Here is a 20,325-nt window from a genome sequence, read left to right as displayed (position 1 = left end):
GCTTTAAAAATACACGTCTGCAGTGTTCCAACGTGCTAGTGTAATATCATGCAACTTTAAAAATACACGTCTGCAGTGTTCCAACGTGCTAGTGTAGTATCATGCAACTTTAAAAATACACGTCTGCAGTGTTCCAACGTGCTAGTGTAGTATCATGCAACTTTAAAAATACACGTCTGCAGTGTTCCAACGTGCTAGTGTAGTATCATGCAACTTTAAAAATACACGTCTGCAGTGTTCCAACGTGCTAGTGTAGTATCATGCAACTTTAAAAATACACGTCTGCAGTGTTCCAACGTGCTAGTGTAGTATCATGCAACTTTAAAAATAAATATACTGTATCACCACTTCCTTTAGTTCGTACACCGGAGACACCAACAGGTTTTCCGCCATGTATGAAAATCTCCGATATTAAAACGAGACACAATTTTTAAAAAAATTGTGAACAAATATTCTAAAGTTGGACACTCCAATAAGGTTTACTTTAATGAGTTGTCTAATAACCACAATAGTGTATATTATAATTTATAATGGTAGGCTGTGCCCTCCTGTCACAAAACTATGACATCAAATGCTTTGGGTTCAAATGCTGGAAGAATTAAAAAAGAAAATATTTAGCCATAAACTTGTTTTCTAATTTGTTTGCGTCTTTGACATGCTTCAGATGTTCCTTCCAATTGGAAGGTTATTACATTATTGCCCAAACCTCCCGTGGGAAGGCGGGCGGTGTTCAAACCCGGGACCACCGATGTGACAGCCCCGAGCACATACTACACGAACATGCTTGAAGGTTTTTACTTTAATAAGAATCAAATAAATGTGTAGTTGTGGCATCAAATTGCATTTAATTAAAAAAAAAAGAGTATCTTTTTATTATGATTTCGTCATGCGTGGAACCCGTAAGGACACGGATATCGAAAGTGTCTCTTTCGATTTTCATAGAAATTGGACAGTGTGTTTATGTCTTTGGAAAAAACAAATACTCGCGTATTGGCCACACAGGAAAAACTCTGGTTTAGCCGTTGTACTTCTTCAAAATATTACATTTTGGCTTACATCTATTTATTATGAACACACGTCATTGCGAATTCCCGCATGTATTCAGTAAAGAGTTCAATAAATAAACAGACATTCAGGAACATTTGGAGAACCGTCTTATGTAGAGAACTCCTAGCACACATTGTTGACCAATACAATTTATTAATACACAATATTAATTATATATATATAACTAGATACAGCAAACTGGATCTAGACTAGAAACTTTTAATGTTTCAAGTCTGAATCTACTAGAATTTTCTATACTATACTTTGAGTAGATCTATACATTGGCGTAACCATGCTTTTTTCTGGTGGGGGTGGGTGGGTTTAAAAAATCTTTTTTTCTATCCTTTAGTTATTAAGAGCGAAGTAATCGCTATTGTAGAAAGTGACCAGCTTTATAAAGGAGGAATCGCCTTAAAAAACAAAAAGAGTTTTGTCACTTGTTATCGCTCTAACTCAAGATAAAACAATGCTATTGAGTCGCGGTTCAATCCTAATCACTTTGGTACTGTGTCTCCGATGTGCCTGTGTCACTCCTTAATCCAACAGGTTGCTTGTTGCTCATAGGGCCTTTGTGACACGTCCGCGTGTGTGTGTAGCCTGCGACATTCACTTGAAAGGAGTCGTTAGTTCAGCTCGTCTTCTACTCATACCTTACACGGCTGACGTAAGTCTGCTTTATGGCTCTGGGGAGGGGAGAGGTCGCGGTTCTGGGGTTGGGGGCGGGGTTGGTACTCAGTTTGAGGCTGTTGTTGACTTGTAGAGTTTCTTTTCCAACTTCCTTGTTATTCATTAGACTGCGCTGGGGCGTATTGCCCCTGGAGGACGTGTGTGTGTGTGTGTATGTGTGTGTGTGTGTACTGTGACACTTCTTACCACCACTACCTGTTCACGAAGTTGCTCAACCATGCGTGCCGATATACAAACAAGATACGTGTGGTGGGGGGCAGGGCGCGGTGGCGGAGCATTTATTGACCTTCGACCCGACTCCACTCAATCTCTTTTGTCAATACTGGCCAATGTCTCTAGGCTGGGCCTGGACGCGCTGACCATTGGCATGCTTAGTTCTTATTCAAACGCTGGAGCCTATTCTCACGAGGACCCCCCTCCCCCCTCCTTTTCTTACTCGTTCCCTGAAGCTTTTTTTTTTGTTACCCCCCCCCCCCACCTGACAAGCCTGAAGAAATACTGAAACCATCGCCGAGGTCTTGACACAAACGTTTTTATTGTCATCTTGACTCTTAGGCCTAGATACAAGAGTCATCTTCTTGACTAGTTCACATTTACAGATATTTTGAGTTGGGAGTTTTTGGCACATCGGCACAATTTAGGCCATGTCGTGCATTAACAGATGTAAAATCTGCCCTGATTATTAAATGAGGATAAGTTATTGGCTCACTTTAGTTATAAGTTTGGGTACTAGATCTAGAGCTATTACTGCTCATACTCTTTTCTCTGTGACTGGGGTTGTTAACGAACATGTATAATGTCGTTATGTTATTATTATAGAGAGATTCAATGTCGTTTTCAAAGTGCTACTGTGTTTTTGGAACATCTAGCTCATGACTCCAGGTCCATCATTTCAACTCACCACCATGCATTTAATTTTTAATTATTGATATTTTATTTTTGTTTTAATACATTACCATATGGCTTGAAGTTTTCCTAGATTATTTGTGTCACCTGCGACCTTTGAACTTGTCTCCAAAGACGCCTAAGGTTTCTCCCTCGCGCGCTCGAGAGACGCACATCCTTGGAATGTCAGCGCGAAGCGAGGCTATTTTTAGCTCGTCTCACTCGCCAAGCATACAGGACAGTCAACGAGGGCAGGTTGGGTCTGTTTTTTTTCCCCGACCTCCTCCTCTCTCTCTCTCTCGCTCTCATTGTATACCTACCCGGCTCTCCCCTCCCCTTATCTCCGTGTGTGTGTCGCTCAGCTGTGAGGCAAGCAGTAGTCGTGAATCCTGGTGAGAGTGCATGCAAATTTTTATGTTTTCTCTCTAGCTCGGAGAGTCTCACAGAGTGAATGGAGTTGTATAGGAGACGTGTAGACAGAACTGTGTGTTCAAAGTTGTTCTATGACAAGTCTACTTTCTGACATCACGTGTGCACTTTGGAGCTAGAACTACCCGTCCTTCCTACTATTCAAATTTCAGAGGACTATTTCAGTGCTCAAAAACTGAAGAGTGAGGACTCGTTTTCAATAGCTGTTTATTAATGAAGCGTTCGCATCACTTTTAAGTGGAACTGGCCTCTACATCTAGGCCTGGATCTTAAAGTGTATGGTGATTTCTTTCGCATTGTTTTTTTCTTTCTTGCACGCTTGTTAAAGGACATGCCAGTGTCACCCCGCTGGTCACGTGACCTTGAGTTAGGAGTACACTCGAGGATACCTGTTGGACACCGCTCAGAGCCGTAAGCAGGCGTCCCCCCTTCTTTCCTCTGCCCACATTCAGTGCGTGTGAGACACGAAAGCTAGGCCTTTTTTACCTGTTGATTCACGCTCGCTAGCAACAGGCGGAAACTAAAGCGTACATGAGGAACCAGGATAGGGCGAGCTGAGCACTCCCAATAGCCTCCCGTGTTTCCCTTCTTCACGAGGGAGAGAGAAAACGTCTACACCTAGTGGTCATGGCTTCAAAACGAGGTATTTTGTTTTAAATATTTCATAATCTAGAATTAGTCTTACACTTTTAAGTTAGCTATCACGTGCGTAAAGTGTTAGCACCTAGATTGACCTAGATCTATATTGTACCTGTACAACTGATGACACTGTGTCTCGAAATGTATGTAAACTAATTCGAGTGTTTGGTGACAGAATGTAGTAGATCGAAATTTAGATTTCGGTAGGCTTTCTATAATCAATATATAGATCTAGACTCGTCAAGAATTCTGTCTTAGGTTTGAGATCTAGAGTAAAAAAAAAAAAACTCAAGTCAGTACTAAGTATAATACAATATTCGTCAATAATGTAGACCTGGGAAGTCATTTCACATTTATTTGTAGTTTACATTAATCCTAAAATAGCTTAATTTAATTGTCCTACAGTTGGAAAGTACCCGAGTTTAAATCAGTATCATGACTAGATCTAGATGTGCCTAGCACTGACGTTATACTTTATCTTGACTTGTGTTATGAGCAGACACTCTATTACTATTAGTGTTTAAAAATATGGACGTGTGCTACGCGTGTGTTTGGGGACCGCTGTGTACGGTATCTGGTCGTGGGCGACAAAACTTCAGGAAGCATGTGATCTGTGATGTAGCCGATACCTCGCGTTAAACCCCTCATTTGAGAAGTTATCAACCAGGCTGGGCTCTAGCACTCTGGGAGCTCTCTTGTCCCATGTGTGTGTCTGGCCAGTCTATATTTGGCACCTTGTGACACAGGTGCCTCTCGCGTGTCCTTGTCTTCGATACGGCTCATATATCTTGGGGAGTTTGGCACAGTGTGTGGAGATGGGGGTGGGCTGGTAGAGATAAGCTGCAACTGTTGCACGGTGAATGCACGTACCTGGACCTTGTCAAACGGTCTAGTGGTATGGGGAATTATTTGGGTTCCCAAACGCGTTGTAAGTCTAGAGATATATTTAGATCTAGTACAAATATAGATCTACTCATGATGATGAGACACGGGCCTATTTTTAAAGCCCAAATGGTTAACATTTGAATACATAGTGATGTTACGAAACAGCCCGTATGTGTCAGTTTGTAGTCAGTGAGTTGGTTGACACAAGTGTGTCCAGTTTCTTGGGTATTGTTTTCACTATCCAATCAAATGACCACTTCCTTTATGTCAATTGCCGCTGAAGAAGATGTCACTAGATGACCGTTTCCAAATTTAAATAATAATAAGGGGTGGGGGAGTTTAAGAGCTCATTAACATTCAAGGTGTCATGTCATTGAATTCGTAACAGTGTGAGTAGCCCTGGGGGGGGGGAGGGGGGAGTCCCCATTATCTTTGATGGCCGAAATTTAGAAAAAAAAAACAACAATTCATAGATGTCCTTTTAAACTAATGGTATTAAAATAATTTAAAGTGCCCTACCCCTCGTGCGGATGTTAGCGGCAATTATGCCATCAGTAAATGTTCTTATCATGTTTGGGTTAGTCATTTAAAGCAGTGGTGTAAATATATATATATATATATATATATATATATATGATTGGGACTTTTTTTCCCCCACTGGACTATGGGAGGGTGTTAACTCTCCTATACAGTTGAACGAGTGGTAACTTTCAAGCCCCACCCCCCTTCCAGATAAAAAAATCTCAAATGTGTGAAATTCGGGATCTTCGTACATTTTGTCTCCACATCTTTTCAATTTAAAAAAAAATGTTAACGTATTTCTCTCGTCCTTTTTGATTTTTATTTTAGTAGCAAAATTAAAAAAAAAAAACGTCAGGTTGTCGGACTTTATTTAAATATATTTATATGTAACACAGTCCACGTGTAGCCGCCACACCTTGAATCTAGTTTTTTCTCGCGATCACCCCCCTCAACGTCTCATGTTGTACGTAATATTTATACAAGTCTAGCGATGACACCATTGTAGACATTGTCCCTGGGAAATTGTTGGTTTGTGAGTACGCTGGCGTGCTGTGCAGCCTGTACTTTGCCTAGACTGCTGCTCAGATAACACCATTTTCTTATCTGGACCTCTCTACGCTTTTTTTTTTCGTGAAAATTTTGAGCAAGGACCCTTGAGGTCCTAGGTCATAGCTAAACGCTACTACTCATGTGGTATCCACCCCCCCCCCTTTTTTCCACAATCCCCTCTCCTACCCGGATCCGTAACGTTGACATTGCCACCTCCAAAGGTCACATGAAGTGACCGGCACCCGTACGGATTGGCTTGGGAGAGGAGGGGTGGGTAGACTGCTCGCTCCGGGCGATTACCTAAACCTGGACTACCTGTTGTATTGTGTGATACGCTGTGGGGCCGTTGTTTATCTTTTGTGTTACTTCTCTTTCTCTCTCTCTCTCCACTATTGGCTACCACTACTGCCTCAGTACGTACACACACACACATCCCGACTAAGTCCAGATAAAGTCAGACACAATGTGTTTTAGTGTGTACTGTATATATTACCCGAGCCTATCGTTTTGGTTCCCTTATCTCGGAAGGTGACATCAGCCCAAGTTTATGTCTCTTTTTTTTTTTTTTTCAAGTTACCTTATTGAAAAACCATACTGTTTTGTTTTAGAAATACATTACAGGAGACTCTGGACTTGTTGAAATGAAATGCAGATATATATATATTTTTTTCTTTGTTGCTGATGAAATGATAAATGGTTGACAAATAGGACCGCGATGTGATATGGTTGTCGCGAGTTTGAAAACATATTTGTATAATACAGGAACAGGTATCTCTATTTTGTTTTGTATCTGCGGCATTTGAGAGCACACACACAAGTAGAGGCCTGTTTGGAATTTGTGATGTTTCATTTATTCTCCCTTTCTCTTGTTTTTTTTCTCTCTCATACTAGCTTGTTTTTACAAGCAAGCTCTAATGGGTACCGGACTTGAGTTGGGGGAAAGTCAAGGCGGTTGGTCGTTGTGCTGGCCACGTCACCCTCCTTAACGTCCGGAGATAGAAACAGATGACCTTAACATCAGAAACAGATGACCTTAACATCATCTGCACTATAGATTCCTAAGTCTGAAAGGGGGTACTTTACTTGTACTACTTGTATCAACTCACTCTGTCTGGGATCAATCTTGTACACGTTAATTCTCCCACTTCCCTTTTTCTTCGTATCAAACGTTGCAGAACTATTTGGCTAATTGTCACTGCCAACACATGAATCAATATTTAAAAATATATATATAATTATTTAGTGGTAATTAAATTATATTTGCATGAGATAGATCTTGCACTATTGAGATATGTCAGTAATTGTGCGATTCTTCCTCTTATATAAGGTTAAGCTTGTTTTTTTATTTATTTATTGCGTTTTGATTTTGCTTTGTTAGCGGCCCCCGAAATGGGAATAGACGCTATTAGTTATGTGTGGCCTGTCTGTCCTTCTGTCTGTCCGTCCGTCCTGTTTAGATCTCGTAAACTAGAAAAGATAGTGAAAATTCGACATCACAATATTTTAGACCATTCAAAGTTTTAATTCAACGGCTACTTTTTTTCTTTTTTGAAAGCGAAAAATCTAATTTTTTAAATCACTTATGCAGTTTTTTCATAAAAATTCACTTTTACAACTATTTACTATTAATAGTAACATAGAGGCTCTTTATTAGGGGAGACGATTGTTTACCATATTTTTAACACATTTATCCAAACGGTTGTAGATTTTTTGTCCAATTTTTTTTTAATATTTCTATTGTTTAATTATGTAAGTTCTGTTATACTAAGTACTATATTTACACACAAAATTTTTAAAATTATTTTTTAAAAGCAAAAAAATCTATTTAGTATGCATACAAGTCAGACATAAATTTAAAACAACAATTAATAAGTAGTTTTTTTATATTATTGCGTGAGCTGCAGTGTTATGGATACAACACAACACCTAACCAAAGGAAAAAAAAATCGTGTATATCAGCTGAGACGTTATTTGGACAGGGTACTAGCAGTCTACTTGTATGATGTATCAGCTGAGACGTTATTCGGACAGGGTACTAGCAGTGTACTTGTATGATGTATCAGCTGAGACGTTATTTGGACAGGGTACTAGCAGTCTACTTGTATGATGTATCAGCTGAGACGTTATTTGGACAGGGTACTAGCAGTCTACTTGTATGAGGTATCAGCTGATACGTTATTTGGACAGGGTACTAGCAGTGTACTTGTATGATATATCAGCTGAGACGTTATTCGGACAGGGTACTAGCAGTGTACTTGTATGATGTATCAGCTGAGAGGTTATTTGGACAGGGTACTAGCAGTGTACTTGTATGATGTATCAGCTGAGAGGTTATTTGGACAGGGTACTAGCAGTGTACTTGTATGATGTATCAGCTGATACGTTATTTGGACAGGGTACTAGCAGTCTACTTGTATGATGTATCAGCTGATACGTTATTTGGACAGGGTACTAGCAGTGTACTTGTATGATATATCAGCTGAGACGTTATTCGGACAGGGTACTAGCAGTGTACTTGTATGATGTATCATCTGAGAGGTTATTTGGACAGGGCACTAGCAGTGTACTTGTATGATATATCAGCTGAGACGTTATTTGGACAGGGTACTAGCAGTGTACTTGTATGATGTATCATCTGAGACGTTATTTGGACAGGGCACTAGCAGTGTACTTGTATGATGTATCAGCTGAGAGGTTATTTGGATTCCATTGTGGACCGCTTACCAGCGACCATGGTATTCAAACTGACCACCAGAAACATAGAAATGATCCATTGCCATCCCAACGTGTGTTTCTTCTGGTTAGTATAACCTACCCCATTCATTCCAAGAGAGGTCTAGAGAGGAAAGAAAGGACGATGAGAGAGGAAGAGGACAAGGGAGATAAAGGGCGAAAGAAAAAGGACGCTTGAAACATAATGTAGAAGAATAAGTAAATTATTTAAAATATTTAAGATTAATTAAAGGGGATTTAAAAAAAAACTATTTATAAACATCAAAGACTAAAAGACTATGTACAGAACACCAGTTGAAGTACAATCTATTCATAAAACAATAAGACCAGTTAAGATACAATCTATTCATAAAACAATAAGACCAGTTAAGATACAATCTATTCATAAAACAATAAGACCAGTTAAGATACAATCTATTCATAAAACAACAAGACCAGTTAAGATACAATCTATTCATATAACAATAAGACCAGTTAAGGTACAATCTATTCATAAAACAATAAGACCAGTTAAGATACAATCTATTCATAAAACAATAAGACCAGTTAAGATACAATCTATTCATAAAACAAAAAGACCAGTTAAGATACAATCTATTCATAAAACAAAAACCAGTTAAGATACAATCTATTCATAAAACAAAAAGACCAGTTAAGGTATAATCTATTCATAAAACAACAAGACCAGTGAACTCGTGTGTCTGAGAAACTATTTCAAAGAAGAATGACAGACTCGAAAGAAACAAAACACACAGACAATTGAAACCTAGCAAAAACTCTATGAAGTAGATCCAAATCAGAGCTACAGAAATGAGAACTACGATCTCACTTGGAAAGATATTTGAGATAAAAGTGGCCTACGTAATACGAAAGGTAGAGCAAAGACTTCCATGCATTGACTAAGGACAATTATATAGGCGGCACTTATCAGTGCGCGGGGACCTGGGAGAGTATCATATCAGGGACACGAATATTTGTACGATGGATGGGCTGGCAGTGACAAAAGATTCTGTTTATCGCCTTGCCCCCCCCCCATCCCAAGTAGCGTGGCCTGGGGCGGTTGCTCCACTCGCCAACACCTCTCGCCGCCTAGAGGTCAGAATGGAAGGAAGTTGCGAAGGCTGCAGAACTACGGGTATGGAGGTGCCATAAAAGATACATTAACAGCCTATTTTGTAAATTATAGAACAGTTGGTAGATATATACCTGTGTATACAATTGATAAATAAATTGCTGCCCCATCGATATGTTTTTATTTAAACAGAAGGCAGATTGAATAAAGTATTGGAAATCACAGAGGATTTTTTCCTCACTTTTTAGCAGCCCTCGTAGGGAAAAGCTGCTATTGTCTTGTTTTATCTCGCAGTCTCACTGGCCGTCACTGAAAGGGCTATTGAAAATCTGCACACGAAGCCGATCTGAAAAAAGAATGTTGTATGCAAGTACATTTTAACCATTTTTAAACCAAGATTCAAAAGCCGTCCTTATTATTTCATTAGCTGAAATGTGTAGCGTCATCTCTCACTAATGTGTGTGTGCGTGTGCATTACACTATGAATGAATGATTACATGTGCCGCCATCTTTTCGTTGAAATTTCCAGTATTTGATTTGACTATTGTAGACCAGGACACTCAGCTCACAGTCCCCTCCCCTTTTCTAATCTCTAAGGGTGAGCACGGAAATTCAGTTCAAGTTGGGGGAAAGTTGACCCATCAAAGATACACACACACACGTGGAATGAATTAGATCAAATATTGGTCTTTAATTAAATGAGTAGTGGTTTCCCTCCTCCCCTAAGAGTTAGATTTTTAGTACTGACCAAGAAATAGACCTCTGTGTGTGTGTGTGTGCTTTAATAAAGTTGTAATAAACGACAAAGTGAAAACAACTATTTCTAGGCGCAGTTGTTATTTTATCATTTGGCTTTTGCTAATGACCTTGTCCTGTGACCTTAGTTACAAGCAGAACGATGTCGCCTGTCATATGCGCACGCACGTCTTAACCAGAACTCTCGGGCCTTTTAGTAGGAGACGCGCACGCATTTGTTAAGAGTTTAGCTTTACTTAGCCCTGGGCTTGCGTTTTGTGTGCTTCCCCCTAACTGCTACCTCACTCCCCCCTCTCCCTCTCGTGTATTGCCTAAAGGACTCGTGCACGACCAACCTGTTAGCTAGCGACCACTTCTGCCAAATATAGCGTCTCACGGGACGAGCCTAATCTAAGTAGGTCAGCACACGCAGGCATGCATGAACACGGTACAAGTTTCGGTCCTCTGGTCGTTTGTTTAACACTCCCCCTCACACGCCAGTACTCGCCCCCCCCCCCTCACTCTACTGCCTATATTTTTTTTACTCGCATCTATTCTATCAGCGGTGCGCACACACACACGCACATAAAAGATATTGTTATTACTGCTCTGTTACGCCCCCCCCCCCCACCATTCTAGCCCACTTGTGCTCCCCATGTCATTTCGGATTGACCTTTGCCCTCCCCCCACCTTTTCCCCCCCAGTACCTTGCGCGCTAGTATTAGCAATGCATGCCTTATCTGAGTGAAAGATCCCTAGGTGTTGTCACAACTCATACTTTGGATTGTCGCTTGTTTACACGGTCTGGACTAGAAAAAGTAGCTTACCTGACATATAGTTCTAGATCTAGTAGGCACTTGGACCAGAACGCATCAAATAAACGACACTGTATAGATGATACTACATGGCTGCGCTATGATTCTTTTGATTTAAGCTACTTTTTAAAAAAAAAAAGCTAATGCCCTCAAAAATGGGTCATAGACAATGAAATATCAATGCTTATAAGCTGTTGTAACTGTTTTATTACCAAATGAGTTTGAATGTTAGCTTCTTTTTTTTTTTACGTTATATAGTTTACACTTACTCTTACCTGGCTAGCTTTGGTACTGTCTAGATTTATTATGTAATATGTTTTGTCTGCTCTTGCCCGGGTTTTATATTTCGAAACTTATTGTGCTGGCAAGACTTTTAGCAGTTGGGTTGCCAGTTATGACTTTTCCCTCTAATTTATTTCAGAGCCCTTGCATACATAATAGAGTTTCTAGTGTCTCTTCGATTTTTCCAACTCGTATCACAACATAGTGGTCATCGTATGGGTCAGAAAGACATTGATAAAGGAGGCGGGGGCACGTGTAAGAGAAGGTGGAATAAAAATATATTGTTTGGCGACCGGGCCGACCCTAACAATTGCGGGGCCCTATGCGAAACGGATTGCGCGGGGCCTAGTCTGGGTAGGCAAAAGCGTAATGTCAAAATTAAGATTTTGTTTCAAAAAATACTTTCCTCTTTGCAATAAATTTTTATTTAAAGGAAAGCTGATAATGCCGGTTTTTTTTTATATCGTGCATACGATTGGCACCCCAAAATTACAATTTTGTCTATTTTTCATGAGATTTGTATGAGTTTTCATGAGATTTTAATAATTTCAGGAGATTTCCAGCAGGCCTTGGAAACGTTGTTATTATATACAAGTTATAATGGTTTATTTTAATAATTTACTCCTACAATTAGCGCGGAGATTATCTATCTAAAAAGATTATCTATTGAGAAGGAACTCCACATGTACAGCCACACATCTCACTACTGTAAGATTTAGTTTAAAATTTGTATCATCAGAAAGACAGTTAATATAAGCATTGTAAAACTTTCTGTTTTTAGGTGAGCCCACAGAAGACAGCAGTCGGCTTGATCTTGCAACACACGAATGTAAGGATGAGAAGTCTGATGATGATATGGATGAGTCTTTGGATGAGAGTGATGATGGCGGTTTGATGATTGCTGACATGCAGGTGAGTGACAACCCAGTCAATAATGAATTGCAGGTGAGTGACAACCCAGTCAATAATGAATTGCAGGTGTTTCATGTCTACTGAATTATTGAATATCTTTTTAGATAAACACCATCACCAACTTATTCTCAACTAGAAAGTTTGGATTAAACTGAGGTGGTTCATGTTAGGCGGTCTTAGTAGTGGGCAAGAAAAGACCACATTCCAATATTCTTCACTATTATCTGATTTACCAGTCGTATATCCCAAAAAATCTTCTATTGTTCCATGTACGTTCCATCAAAGTTAATGTGAGAGTCTTATACGGACAAAAAGCTTCAGATATTTTATTTCATGTGAGAGTCTTGTATCCAAAAAGTTCCACTTGTTCTATCTGATATTAGCTAAATAATAAACTTCTGTTTTCTTTTACAGGATACTAAAGAAACCGATGACACAGAGAATGATGCTGAGGTAATTACATTTGTCTAATTACATTTGTCTAATTAAATTTACCTGAATACATTTATACATCTTGTGTAAAAATGTGTCGCATGTTTTAAAGTTTTTAAAAAAAAACCTGGGTGGTCACAAAAATGCACATGTGGCAGTTTCACTGTTTCCTTTGCAGACTTTTAATAACAATCTCCATTGAATGTGCAATTCTTACTCTTTAGATGTTCCCTGTAAGAACTTTCATTTTAAAACCATAACCCACTGGATACTTACCATGTAATCCCCAACACACAGGATACTCACAACTAACCCCCAACACACAGGATACTCACAACTAACCCCCAACACACAGGATACTCACAACTAACCCCCAACACACAGGATACTCACAACTAACCCTTAACACACAGGATACTCACAACTAACCTCCAACACACAGGATACTCACAACTAACCCTTAACACACAGGATACTCACAACTAACCCCCAACACACAGGATACTCACAAATAACTCTTAACACACCGGATACTCACCACTAACCCCCAACACACAGGATACTCACAACTAACTCTTAATACACAGGATACTCACAACTAACTCTTAACACACAGGATATTCACAACTAACCCCCAACACACAGGATACTCACAACTAACCCCCAACACACAGGATACTCACCAACTAACTTTCCACACACAGGATACTCACCATCTTACTTTCAACACACAGAATACTCACCATCTAACTTTCAACACACAGGATACTCACCACCTAACTTTCAACACACAGGATACTCATCATCTTACTTTCAACACACAGGATACTCATCATCTTACTTTCAACACACACGATACTCACCATCTTACTTTCAGTCATAATACTCACCATCTTTCAACAGTCATGATCATCATTTTACTTTCAACACAGGATACTCACCATCTTACTTTCAACACACAGAATACTCACCATCTAACTTTCAACACACAGGATACTCATCATCTTACTTTCAACACACAGGATACTCATCATCTTACTTTCAACACACACGATACTCACCATCTTACTTTCAGTCATAATACTCACCATCTTTCAACAGTCATGATCATCATTTTACTTTCAACACAGGATACTCACCATTTTACTTTCAACACACAGGATACTCACCATCTTACTTTCAACACAAAGGTTAATCACCATCTTACTTTCAACACAGGATACTCACCATCTTACTTTCAACACAGGATACTCACCATCTTTCAACAGTCATGATTGTTGCGTGCGTATGTTTGTGTAAATGTGGTACATGCGCATGTTAGTGTAAATGTGTAACGGTGCAAATGCATGTTGAAAGGAGAGGAGAACCAAAATGGAGAAATAGAAACCAAATAGTGTTTTAGTGTTCATGGAAATTAAATGAGTTATAAATGATGACGTTGTTGTTTTAGTGTTAATGTACTGTTCAAAGAGTCTCATCTTAGAAAAGAACCTAACAATGATCATCATCTTACTTTCAACACACAGGATCCTCACCATCTAACCCCAAATCCACAGGATCTAAGCCCGCAAACCACAGTTTATTCACCATTGAAGCTCCAACCCACAAGTTGCTCATCATCATCTAAGCCCCCTAGCGACAGTATATTCACCATTGAAGCCTCCATTACAAATCAAGAAAGAGTTTAGGGGGAGTGTATTAATATGTATAAAGATGTTGCACAGGCATTGGCAGGAAGGATAACTCTAATTTGAAACAAAAATCTTAAATTTTCTAGATATTATCCTTGCAAGAGTTCCAGAAGATTTCATAAGCGAGTGTTTATTATACTTTCTTTTGCTTTTATACATCTCTTGTTTGTGTGAAACTGGAAACATGCTCAACACTACAGAAGAGTTAAAATTAAGGAATTGATTGATTTGATGATGTGCAATTAGAAGATCCAAAACATCATATCATTAGATCTTTTTCATTGTGGTAGCTGCTCAATTATCTCACACTTATTTTTTAGATGTTTATGTTTACATGCTTTCAGTTATTGGTTCATATAAATTTCTCTTTTTATTTTTCACAAGTATGTATCATCTAATCTAGAACATAAAGTGAATGTTCCTTTTAAGTTTCTGAATTTGTGATGTGTTTCAGTGATGATAAAGTCTAGAGTCTCTAATCTATGGTAGTATTTTTGATGGTTCATGTGTCAGAAGAGAAATTGATTTGCCCCGTGCATTCTCCTGGTGATTCTTTAAGTCTTTCTTTTTATCATTCTCATTAACACAGTCATTTCTCTGTATAATGTTGTCGCCCTTACATTATGACTGAACCATTTAAAGCAGTAAAAGGTCATCTGTTTCTGTGGCCAACAGTTAACAAGGGTATCATATGGCAAGCACAACAACCAACCGCCTTTACTTCTCTCCAACCAATGTCAGTTACCCATTAGAGCTGGGTGGACTGAGAGGCGCCCAAAGATTCCGAAATTAAAAATCCCAGTCTTCACCAGGATTCGAACCCGGGACTCCCAGTTCAGAAGCCAAGCGCTTTACTGCTTAGCCACAGTGCCTCTGACTGAACCATGTAGTCTCGCTTATATTGTGTCAGTGAATTATGTCCCCTCACATGGTGTCTCTAAATTGTGTTGTTTCCCTTTGCTCTGTGTGACAGGATGACGACCAGCCCAAGTTAATATTTAATGGTCAGATGACTCGCAGACAGTCTAAGCAGTTCAAAGATGCCAGTGACAGCTTTGCTGTGTACTCTGTCAGGAATGGCACCAACAAGGCCAGCAAGAACAGAACATGTGAATATTGTCATGTTGTCAAGGCCACACCAGCTGCACTTGTGCGACATCTACGGAAACACACAGGAGAACGACCATTTGTATGTCATATAGAGGTAGTCATGTATTTGCATGCCATATTGAGGTATTCTTGTACTTGTATGTCTTATAGAGGCTGTCATGTATTTACATTTCAATATTGTGGTATTCTGTATGTCATATAAAGGTAGTCAAGTATTTGTATGTCCTATAGAGGTGGACATGTATTTTAAAATATGGAGTACAGATATCTCTCTCTCTTTCTCTCTCTCTCTCTCCCTCCCCCCATTTCAGTCAGTTAAAACAATTTGGCACCTAAGCTGGTCTTTAAAGCATTTCCATAGGGCATCTCTGTTACGCCAATTACTTTCTGCTCACCAAAAAGACTGCTTTTAGCATATGTTTGTCCCCAATACAGGATATGTACCTTGCCCAGCATAACTTTTGGACTATAAGAATTCCCTTTATACTGTTCATACCGGCATTTGCCAGAACTTTGCTGTTTGAAGTGTGTTCACGATGGAGCGCAATTATCTTTGGTGAAAGTGTTCAAGAAGTCTTAGTTTCATTCTGTGTCGTACTCATGTATCAGATCCATATAGAAGGGCATGTAAAGGTCATCTGTTTCTAGGTCCCCCAGTTAACAAGGATGTCATGTGGCCAGCACAAGAACAAACTGCTGTTACTTTCCCTAACTAATGTCATGTACCCATTAGAGTTGAGTGGGCTCAAGGGTGTCCTAAAAATCCTGAAATTCAAAATACCAGTCTTCACTGACTTTGAACATGACACCACTCAGTTCACAAGCAAAGCACTTTACCACTCAGCCATCAGGCCCCATATATATTTATCATGATGGTATATGATATCATTTTATTATATCTCAAGATGTAATAACTGCTGGTAAAATGTTAGGCCACTTTTTTCTATTTTCCTTTTGCTCCTTCTGTTACCCTGCTGTTCCCACCTCTGAGTAGACCTTATTAATGGGTCGTTATCATAGTATTTGACTTAAAAACTTGCTTCTTTGCTTCTGTACCTAATTGAAGTAGCCAATCATTTTGTTAAACTTTTCAATACATATAGTGTTTAGACCAAAAATTTCCACCATATTTGTTGCTTCAAGCTTTTTGTAATAGAAAGATTCACTCCAAAAGTCTGCTTGTTCATGTCACTCCCTATGTCCAAAAGTCTGCTTGTTCATGTCACTCTTGTTCATGTAACTCCCTATGTCCAAAAGTCTGCTTGTTCATGTCACTCCTTGTGTCCAAAAGTCTGCTTGTTCATGTCACTCCTTGTGTCCGAAAGTCTCCTTGTTCATGTCACTCTTGCTCATGTCACTCCCTATGTCCAAAAGTCTGCTTGTTCATGTCACTCCCTATGTCCAAAAGTCTGCTTGTTCATGTCACTCCTTATGTCCAAAAGTCTGCTTATTCATGTCACTCCTTGTGTCCAAAAGTCTGCTTGTTCATGTCACTCCTTATGTCCAAAAGTCTGCTTGTTCATGTCACTCCTTGTGTCCAAATGTCTGCTTGTTCATGTCACTCCTTGTGTCCAAAAGTCTGCTTGTTCATGTCACTCCCTATGTCCAAAAGTCTGCTTGTTCATGTCACTCTTGTTCATGTCACTCCCTATGTCCAAAAGTCTGCTTGTTCATGTCACTCCTTGTATCCAAAAGTCTGCTTGTTCATGTCACTCCTTGTGTCCAAAAGTCTGCTTGTTCATGTCACTCCCTATGTCCAAAAGTCTGCTTGTTCATGTCACTCCTTGTGTCCAAAAGTCTGCTTGTTCATGTCACTCCCTATGTCCAAAAGTCTGCTTGTTCATGTCACTCCCTATGTCCAAAAGTCTGCTTGTTCATGTCACTCTTGTTCATGTCACTCCCTATGTCCAAAAGTCTGCTTGTTCATGTCACTCCTTGTGTCCAAAAGTCTGCTTGTTCATGTCACTCCCTATGTCCAAAAGTCTGCTTGTTCATGTCACTCTTGTTCATGTCACTCCCTATGTCCAAAAGTCTGCTTGTTCATGTCACTCCTTGTGTCCGAAAGTCTCCTTGTTCATGTCACTCTTGCTTATGTCACTCCCTATGTCCAAAAGTCTGCTTGTTCATGTCACTCCTTGTGTCCAAAAGTCTGCTTGTTCATGTCACTCCCTATGTCCAAAAGTCTGCTTGTTCATGTCACTCCTTGTGTCCAAATGTCTGCTTGTTCATGTCACTCCTTGTGTCCAAAAGTCTGCTTGTTCATGTCACTCCCTATGTCCAAAAGTCTGCTTGTTCATGTCACTCTTGTTCATGTCACTCCTTGTGTCCAAAAGTCTGCTTGTTCATGTCACTCCCTATGTCCAAAAGTCTGCTTGTTCATGTCACTCCTTGTGTCCAAATGTCTGCTTGTTCATGTCACTCCTTGTGTCCAAAAGTCTGCTTGTTCATGTCACTCCCTATGTCCAAAAGTCTGCTTGTTCATGTCACTCTTGTTCATGTCACTCCCTATGTCCAAAAGTCTGCTTGTTCATGTCACTCCTTGTATCCAAAAGTCTGCTTGTTCATGTCACTCCTTGTGTCCAAAAGTCTGCTTGTTCATGTCACTCCCTATGTCCAAAAGTCTGCTTGTTCATGTCACTCCTTGTGTCCAAAAGTCTGCTTGTTCATGTCACTCCCTATGTCCAAAAGTCTGCTTGTTCATGTCACTCCCTATGTCCAAAAGTCTGCTTGTTCATGTCACTCTTGTTCATGTCACTCCCTATGTCCAAAAGTCTGCTTGTTCATGTCACTCCTTGTGTCCAAAAGTCTGCTTGTTCATGTCACTCCCTATGTCCAAAAGTCTGCTTGTTCATGTCACTCTTGTTCATGTCACTCCCTATGTCCAAAAGTCTGCTTGTTCATGTCACTCCTTGTGTCCGAAAGTCTCCTTGTTCATGTCACTCTTGCTTATGTCACTCCCTATGTCCAAAAGTCTGCTTGTTCATGTCACTCCTTGTGTCCAAAAGTCTGCTTGTTCATGTCACTCCCTATGTCCAAAAGTCTGCTTGTTCATGTCACTCCTTGTGTCCAAATGTCTGCTTGTTCATGTCACTCCTTGTGTCCAAAAGTCTGCTTGTTCATGTCACTCCCTATGTCCAAAAGTCTGCTTGTTCATGTCACTCTTGTTCATGTCACTCCTTGTGTCCAAAAGTCTGCTTGTTCATGTCACTCCCTATGTCCAAAGGTCTGCTTGTTCATGTCACTCTTGTTCATGTCACTCCCTATGTCCAAAAGTCTGCTTGTTCATGTCACTCCTTGTGTCCAAAAGTCTGCTTGTTGAAGTCACTCCTTATGTCCAAAAGTCTGCTTGTTCATGTCACTCCTTGTGTCCAAATGTCTGCTTGTTCATGTCACTCCTTGTGTCCAAAAGTCTGCTTGTTCATGTCACTCCTTGTGTCCAAATGTCTGCTTCTTTATGTGGCATTTGCTTTGGAATGTCATCATGATGGTCTAAAGTTTGAACCATGAGTTATGGACTAGGATACAATAATCTTCATTTATGAAGAAAGTATGTGAAGTCTCATGGTTCTATAACTTGTAAAAATTCCTTATACATTGGAATGTTTTTTTTTTTTGTTTTGTTTTTTTTTGTAATTCAACTGATGCATAAAGGTTGACTTAATATTTTGTCGTACCTTACCTGTTAGTTTATTGGAAAGGGGGAGGGCTAACATCATCAAGTACTTGTGCTATGTTACTGTATAGACCCAGATTCATCTTTTTCTTCCATCTAATTGACCTTTTCTTTCTCATTGTTTAGGTGTATTCGATTAGAGTGCCAAATTTGAAAGCGTTAGTGTGGATAGTAAAAGAATCTTGTATCCACACTTTCCACTTAACTTTCTATTTTATTGTTCATTTTTCATTTTCATAGACCATTATTAATGACTGGATACATATTTAGCTTAAAAATAGTTGATCACAGTCTGAAATTTCAAAGTTTATTTCTTTTTTTTTTATTTTCTAATCTATATATTCACTTGAAACAAAAGCCAGGTTTGACACTTATTTAATTATCTCCTATTTTCTCAATCTAAAAATAACTTTCTTTCTGTTCCTCAGCAATGTGGCAAGTCTTACAAAGCCAAGAGAAGTCTAAACTTACACCAGACAACACACCATCCAGAATCTGGCAAGATGAGTGGACCAATGCCCCCTTCACTGTTGTCTGCGCAGATACCTTTAACTACTAGCCCACTTACAGTAAGTACTGTTTGTAAATGTATATTATGTAGGTAATTGTTGATTTGACAAGTCTCCATTGTTTTCTGGCATTGAGCAAAGTCTTGAAATCTGCTTAAGTCAAACAGAAAGAGTATTACTGAGTCATTCTGCTGGACACATTATTAGGTAGTATGTTTAGTTCAGAACTGTTCTTTAGTCCTGATTTTTTAAATTTCTTCATATGAAGTTATTGTCTTGAAATTACTTCACTAGTACACTCATACTACTTCCTCATGCAAGGCACTGTCTTCAAGTCTGTAAGTTTTTCAGAATTTTATGTGGCTATGAAGGCCTACATATTTTGCTAAAACTGTCGTAGATGTCTGGGTCTATTTTTAAGTTTTGAAGTTTTCTAAAGATGTATTTTGTGTTCCTGTGTCTCAAGGGATGTCCTCTTGCAACATCTCATGTGGCAGGTGATACCAATCCTTGAGACACATACATTGATATTGCATCTTGGTATTTTACATTTTAGTGAATTAAATACTACTTAACTATCCAGTGTTGATGGTAATGTAAATTGGCACAGCAAAGAGATTGGTACATCTGACATCACATTTGTGCTTGCTGTTTGAGGCAAGGAAACAAATGTTTTGACCACCCCTTTTTTAAAAAAGATGCTTACTTGTTCATTAAA

At 39.3% G+C, this 20,325-nt stretch overlaps 1 protein-coding gene across 7 annotated transcripts in view; it reads left to right on the top strand.

Annotated features, from left to right (window-relative positions):
• LOC106060070 (uncharacterized) overlaps positions 1 to 20,325 on the top strand; it is a 68,446-nt gene that overhangs the window by 27,609 nt on the left and 20,512 nt on the right. For 3 of the 7 annotated variants that reach the window (XM_056003525.1, XM_056003523.1, XM_056003520.1), the window contains exons 1-5: positions 6,351 to 6,411; positions 12,062 to 12,192; positions 12,607 to 12,645; positions 15,289 to 15,519; positions 19,527 to 19,667. In XM_056003525.1, the coding sequence (XP_055859500.1) occupies positions 6,366 to 6,411; positions 12,062 to 12,192; positions 12,607 to 12,645; positions 15,289 to 15,519; positions 19,527 to 19,667 (588 nt within the window). In that variant the 5' untranslated portion in view covers positions 6,351 to 6,365. Of the gene's footprint in view, positions 1 to 2,952; positions 3,692 to 6,350; positions 6,412 to 12,061; positions 12,193 to 12,606; positions 12,646 to 15,288; positions 15,520 to 19,526; positions 19,668 to 20,325 lie in introns of those variants that run through there. The other 4 variants (XM_013217834.2, XM_056003521.1, XM_056003524.1 and 1 more) reach the window with 4 other exon arrangements.

This window comes from Biomphalaria glabrata, chromosome 11, assembly GCF_947242115.1.
Source record: "Biomphalaria glabrata chromosome 11, xgBioGlab47.1, whole genome shotgun sequence".
NCBI classification, from domain to species: domain Eukaryota; kingdom Metazoa; phylum Mollusca; class Gastropoda; family Planorbidae; genus Biomphalaria; species Biomphalaria glabrata.
This window is presented reverse-complemented; position numbering and strand designations above follow the sequence as displayed.